At 33.5% G+C, this 7438-nt stretch overlaps 1 protein-coding gene across 1 annotated transcript; it reads left to right on the forward strand.

Annotated features, from left to right (window-relative positions):
* The first annotated feature begins 1575 nt into the window (after nt 1-1575).
* Nucleotides 1576-5749, forward strand: LOC150093447 (uncharacterized). Its single transcript, XM_090413620.1, has one exon. The coding sequence runs from the start codon at nt 1576-1578 to the stop codon at nt 2746-2748; it is 1173 nt and encodes a 390-aa protein (XP_090269746.1). The 3' UTR covers nt 2749-5749.
* The last annotated feature ends 1689 nt before the right edge of the window (nt 5750-7438 follow it).

Here is a 7438-nt window from a genome sequence, read left to right on the forward strand (position 1 = left end):
CCATTAATGACTCCTTACCAGAAACCTTAACTCCTGAGAAAGAAGAAAAGATCGAGCTCTCCTGCGACAGAAGTCTCAGGCAAAAGATCAAGAGGATGGATTTAACAGACTTCTGGCTGACAAGAACAAATGAATATCCAGTGATCTCAGAATGAGCTGTAAAATTTCTGTTGTTGTTTGCAACTACTTACTTTTGTGAATGTGGGTTTTCTTCTTTCATTTATATCAAAAACAAGTACTGGAATAAGTTGAATGTTGAACCAGATTTAAGACTTAAATTAAGTCAGTTGAAACCAGACATTAAGAAGCTGTTTTTAGCTAAACAAGTACAACCTTCACACTGAAACAAGAATGTTAGTTCTGTAAATAAAAATATGTTACATTTATAGTTTGTACAGATTGTAAGTTTATTTGAGAACTGCAGCACCATTATAAGGGTTTGTCAAAATTTGTTTATGTATTCACTGATTATTATTTTAATTTTTAAAAATCGCTCATTTTAGAGAACAGTTCATTTGAATAGATTCAAAGAATAACTATTTCTCTAATAAATATCTGAATAAAATAAAAAATAACTAAACAAATCCCTAGTATTATAGAGAAATGCTTATTTTCCCCTGGGACCAACAAATCTCGCTTTTCCAGAATAAATTTGCTTACTAGTACATCTAATATCCACTGGAAAAGGTCGAGAACCCCTGCCTTAGATGATAGAGAAGGAAATCCAATGAAATAAGGAAAAACAATAATATGAACAAAAGAGTAGCTGTTCATGCTTCCTACAATTGTAAATCACAATTGCTCATCTGGTATTAACTGACATCCAACCAACTGAATAATGTGAGATTTCTTAAGAAATTCACTTTGCAGATTGAAAAGACATCTTTATACGTCGACCATTATTTTGTAGTTTCCATGTTTACAAGAAATACGTTCATATCAAAAGTCATCCTTAGTGTTATTCCTGAGGACATGTTCAACTTGCGATTAAAATCCGACCCCATGGCGCTCTGATTAACTTATTATTAACATGATGCCTTTTGCAAGCGAAATCTGGTTTTCTTACTCCATCATTTTAAAGAGCGATAATCTGTTATTGTGAAAATTTTACGTTATTTTTTGTTCACTATTCATTAAAAATAATAAATTTCTAGATTAAAATGCATGCATTATTTGCTAATAAATAGTAGATGATATGTTGAGAATATTTGATTTCTGAATCGAGTTTTAATTTAGCACTAATCACCTCATTTTTCTTTACAGATTGCAGGATTACTGGCATGATATTTTGCCTGCTAATGCATTAAATCCAAGCTGATAATGAGCAATTTATGAAGATTGTTAAAGTTGTTGGAAACATTTCATGCTGGTTTGCGAATAAAAATCAGAAAATTCAGAGGAGGTTGCACTTCTAGTTTTGTAAGGGAAAATCATCAAAATGCGAAAGGAAATGATGACCCAAATTCAAAAAACAATTAGTAATTCTCCTGCAATCTTAATCATTTCATAGTCACTTGCGAAAAGTGTAAGAAACCTTTTCTATGCGAAATTTGATACAAGTTGTTTTCTTGCAGTATGACTCTGGTAAAGCATCGAAGAGTTCATACTTGTGAGAAACCTTTTCTATGTGAAACTTGCAACAAGACATTTTCAAACAGTTTACAACTGAAAAGACATCTGAGAGTTCATACTGGTGATAAACCTTTTCTATGCGAAATTTGCAACAAGATGTTTTCAGTCAGTTCGAATCTGAAAAATCATCGAAGAATTCATACTGGTGAAAAACCTTTTCTATGCGAAATTTGCAACAAGGCGTTTTCAGATAGTTCGCTTCTGAAAAGACATCTAAGAGTTCATACTGGTGAGAAACCTTTCCTATGCGAAATTTGCAACAAGAAGTTTTCCTACAGTAGGGATCTGAAAGAACATCGAAGAATTCATACTGGTGAGAAACCTTTTCTATGCGAAATTTGCAACAAGACATTTTCAAACAGTTCACAACTGAAAAGACATCAAAGAGTTCATACTGCTGAGAAACCTTTTCTATGCAAAATTTGCAACAAGATGTTTTCATACAGTTCAGATCTGAAAAAACATCTAAGGGTTCATACTGGTGAGAAACCTTTTCTTTGCGAACTTTGCAATAAGACATTTAAAAACAGTTGGCATCTGAAAAGACATCAAAGAATTCACACTGGTGAGAAATCTTTCCTATGCGAAATATGCAACAAGACGTTTTCATGCAGTTGGAATCTGAAAAATCATCTAAGAGTTCATACTGGTGAGAAACCTTTTCTATGCGAAATTTGCAATAAGTTGTTTTCATATAGTACAGATCTGAAAACACATTTAAGAGTTCATACTGGTGAGAAACCTTTTCAATGCAAAAGTTGCAATAAGAATTTTTCATACAGTTCGAGTCTGAAAAATCATCGAAGAATTCATACTGGTGAGAAACTTTTTCTATGCGAAATTTGCAACAAGAAGTTTTCATGCAGTTCGAGTCTGAAAAGTCATCTAAGAGTTCATACGGGTGAGAAACCTTTTCTATGCGAAATTTGCAACAAGACATTTTCACACAGTTCACATCTGAAAAGACATCTGAGAGTTCATACTGGTGAGAAACCTTTTCTATGCGAAATTTGCAACAAGAAGTTTTCATGCAATTCGGATCTGAAAAGACATGTAAGAGTTCATACTGGTGAGAAACCATTTCCATTCGAAATTTGCAACAAGTCGTTTTCCTAGTGTTTGAGTCTGAATAGTCATCTGAGTTCATACTGGTGAGAAACCATTTCCATGCGAAATTTGTAACAAGAAGTTTTCTTTCAGTAGGAGACTGGAAAGTCATCTAAGAGTTCATACTGGTGAGAAAATTTTTCAATGCGAAATTTGCAACAGGAAGTTTTAAAGCATATTCATCTGAAAGGTCATCTAAATAGTTCATACTGGTGAGATTTTTTTCCCTTTTCCCTTGTGTAGCTTTATGATTTAGGCTATACAGTTACTTAAAAAGTACCAAAAATGTTATCATCCGAGTGATGAAAAGCTTTATACGAGTAATATATGTGGCAAACAATTTTCTTTATCAATCTATCTTAAAAAACATGAAAAGTCACAGTGCAGATTTCTCCTTTTCATGAGATATTCTGCTCGTTTAACCTGAAAAGACGAAAAAGTTCACATCAGAGAAAACCCGTTTCCATTTGAGATTTGCAACAAGATATTTCACACGGTTTGAGTATGGAAAGACATGAAACTGTTAGACCACAGAAACATTTTCTATGCAAAATTTTCATAAAGCGGTTTCTGTCAATCAACACTGAAAGGACATCTAAGAACACATACTGATGTGAAAATTTTCACTTATCTTGTGTTCAGCTCTATGATTTCAATGAAAAGCATTAGAAACTGAACCTTCTGACTAAAGAAAATCTTTTTCGTGTAAAATATGTGGGAAAAAATTTTCTGAATAAGGCTGTCTTAAAAATCACATTAAACGGCAACTGAAATGAAGAGCGAAATGGCTTCACTTCAGCGATGTAAAATTATTTATAAGGTGATATTAAATCCCACATTATTTCAAAGCCGAATAAGACACTCAAAGATAGAAATCTAAGAGTTTATTGCCGAATACAGCAAACTAAAAATTTCGTCGAATCCTAGCATAAGCTAAACATATGGTTCAATACTAGGTTAACTCGAAGCAAAGGTCGGTAAAGTTCCGATCACTATTCTTAATATTTTTCCTAATGTAAAAACACTTATCCTAGGAGATGCATGATGTTTTACATAATCGGGGAACATCCCTACCTAGACTGGTTTCGACCTTGGTTGAAGTGTCATCAGGTGAGTAGGTAGACCTAGATAATACCATGGTTCTAGTTAGCAGAACTTATATACTTTGCTATACGAGATGCATATATAGTTTGCTATATTCGGCATGAAACTCTTAGATTTCTGTCTTTGAGTTTTTCATTCGGCTTTGAAATAATGTGGAATTTTAATATCCCTTTAATTTAAATAATTTCTTGAAGAGGTTTCCACTTTCTTCGAATTTGAAAACAGATCTGATAGTGCATACTGATGAAAAACATTGCACTTGTCAAACGTGCCGGAAAACATTCTCGCGAAAGGAACATGTGGTGACCCACTGAAGAATTCAACAAAGCAATTGAGTGGTGGGTGAATGTGTGTCCTTGTCATATATGTACAATTATATTTCCATTTCTCTAAATTGCCCTTTTAAGTACAATGTAAAAGCAATCCTTGTGAATGGGTTTATTATTATTTGTTTTTTGAAAATAATACATAAGTGAGAAGCACTGATTTTCCAAGTGTCACTCGAGTTTTAAAAATATCATACTTAATGGACTAAAGGAAAAGTTATCGCATTATCAAAACAGTGCAAACGAAATGGGTTTGAATATCACAAAAATTGAACTCCTGTAGACATTGTTTAGTGCTATGCAGTATTGGGAACTTGCTAACACCAAGCAGAGATTTTCCGAAGTCACTTCAAAAAAAAAAAAAATCAGCTAACGCCTTTTTATTCCCATATATACGGGAGTAGGCGAGGCCACTTAGCCCTATCTAACTTTTGGAGACTGAGTGGGCAGTTCAATCTCCACTGGTACCCAATCAGAGACAGATGGCCCAAGGCTATCACTAATTAAGCGGTACGCAGTGAAGAGAGACGGCTCAAATGTGCCGCCATCTCGTGGTCGCTAACCCTAACACAATATATTTAATGTCTGAAATAACGTGGGTTCTACGGTCGATTTTCTTGAGTTTACAGGACGAAAAACTCGAGTTTCCGGGAGGAAAAACCTGCTTGCCCGTGCCAGAGATCGACTAACTCGGGAACCGGTCGAAAAAAGGCTTAGAAAAATTTCCTCTAGTCGTCGACTAGAGTCGAAACCAAGACTTCCTTCGTGCGGCCAAGCGCGGTGGTGTGCAAACGCCACATCCACTGAGCTACACAAGGATTCACAATTTTTTTTGCTTAATTTTTGCTTCTAATTTAGAAATAAAATCCACTTGAAGGAATGGATACACTTGTTTCCCTAACCGACTAAATGCGTTTTTATTTTTTTGATGGTATTCGGTCGATTCTTCGCATGTTGTTTAAATTAAATAGATGGCTTCGCAATTGACGATGATAAAAGAAAAAAAATCTGTTTACGAGAAATGTTTGAAGAGCTTGGTGTTTCTCGTACGAGGCACTAGGCAGATGAAAATAATTTCAGATCACTCTGATGATTTTCTTCTGTGAGAACTCTCCAGTGAATTTTCTGCATGTTAATATCTAGTAACAAAGACAAGTTTCCACCCAACCTTTTCGATGTGTAGCCACACTACCCCTCGTCCTTTGATGTTCATATGTTTCACCACCGTCAGAGTAGATAAGAACACGAAAGTAATGAAAGTGGGAACACAGCCGCAGTTAGTATATGGTAATGCCCAAATTCACTGTACGCGTTTTAGAATTTATCATCCTAAATTTCAAAGAGGTCTTTATCAGTGACTTTTTGGATGAATAAAATGTTAGTTAATTAGTTTTACTGTATTCATTATTGGCTTATTTATTTTTTAATTATGCTTACACTACCATTTCATATGTTGCACATTTTTTTAGTTTAGTGTGAAATGAGAATTGTTTTCATTTACTTTGCCGAAAATCATGTAACAGAAAATGCTTAACAATTAAAATTGTAATTTTTAAGCAATTTCGGCTGAGGAGCTTCACTTTCTGAAATTTAATAAAATGCAGTTCTTTTTATGAAGTGAGAATATTTTAATAACATAATTGCTTTTAACAAATACTTGTTTTAATGTATAAGCTTTTAATAATTATAATAAAGAGATTTCGAATACGACAATGTGGGTCCGGGGATATAACTGAAATTTAATTCTAAAAAAGCAAATTAGATCAAGTAATCATACACACATTCGTTTTTCTACTTAAAAATAAGGCTTGTACTTCTCCCGACTTTTTGTTCATGGAAATATTACTTGAAACTTCACCTAAATGTGAACTGATGAGAGTAATCTCTTCTATTGATGACAGCGATTTACCTAATTTCTAATCCCATTTATAATCATCTTAAATTAAATTTTTGTTCATTTATTTCTCTCATGATGCTCTTTCTCTGTGCAAAATTTTCTTCCCTGTATGGTGTAGTTTCATTTGGGACGACACCATAACCACAAGTTTTGTACCTGACCAACCTATTCCCAGAGTTGCAGTAAAGCCATTCAGAGAAATATTGGCCATTATTATAACTGACATCGGCAAAAGGCATCTGATGACATTCAAGAGAACGCTTTAAAAAGTTCACATTGTTTTCTAATTTGAAAACATATTCAGTCGACTGTAAATGCCAAGTGTACTTCGGGTCAATTATTAAAATTTCAGGCATTATTTCATTTATTAACATACTACAATGCATTATAGAATAATAAAACTAGTATTATGGGAAGGAAATAAAAATGCTATTGTCATACCGGCCGCAAAGACAAAACACTAACTACTAAAGTTAAAACTCCAGTTGCGCTGCACAGGGATGTTAAAACCCCACTTCAATCCAAACCGAATGACCACATCAGCATATCAGATGACTAGTCTGCATTCACTCAAACACTTCCAATTCCAGTTTCGACCTATATTAAGGTTTCACCAGTGAGTAGGAAGACCTAGATTTTTATATTATCTATTGTAGTGATTGTTTTAAACATAACAGTCACTACTTAAAAGCCACCGCAGATTCCACACCTCCGAATCAAAAAATTAGAATAATCCAAAAAAATGAGTTGAAAGATTTCCAATTCTAATTTATTGCAAAGAATAATTATTACAAACTGTGAATTAGCATCATCGAAATCTGCTTACGTTCAAGATTATATAAGCATTTAATCATATATAAATGTAATTTAAATTACAAGAAATTTTTTATTTGAAAACATTTAAAAAAATTACAATAGTTTTTAATGTGACTCAAAATATTACATTATTCCAAATTTCTTCGATCGGTTTTGAGGAGAGCTTAGAAGTAGCATGTATTTTAGTAGTTGCGGGACTGACTCGTATGTGAGGATTCGTTTGCGCCTGGATTTCTATTAATCATTTGCTAAACATGGGTTGATAAAATGACATATTGGAAGCTAAGAAGTTGCGTACGGTGTCTAAACAAAGAAGGCCAAACTGCACAGATTTTAGGAATTGATATGTTTTCATGCAAGTGGGGGTAGAGAATTGAAACAGTATTCTAATCAGGGTTTACAAACCTTTCGTTATTACCTTTAATTATTACTAAAAGTAATAACAAAATTTCAAACCATTAGTTAGAATGAAATGAGTGAAAAAAAAATAAAATATGAACATGTTTTAATATTAGCGTTTATTAAATATGTACAGGCACTAAATAGATCGTATTAA

This window comes from Typopeltis vanoorti, chromosome 24, assembly GCF_054136105.1.
Source record: "Typopeltis vanoorti isolate ZY-2024b chromosome 24, IOZ_Tvanoo_1.0, whole genome shotgun sequence".
NCBI classification, from domain to species: domain Eukaryota; kingdom Metazoa; phylum Arthropoda; class Arachnida; order Uropygi; family Thelyphonidae; genus Typopeltis; species Typopeltis vanoorti.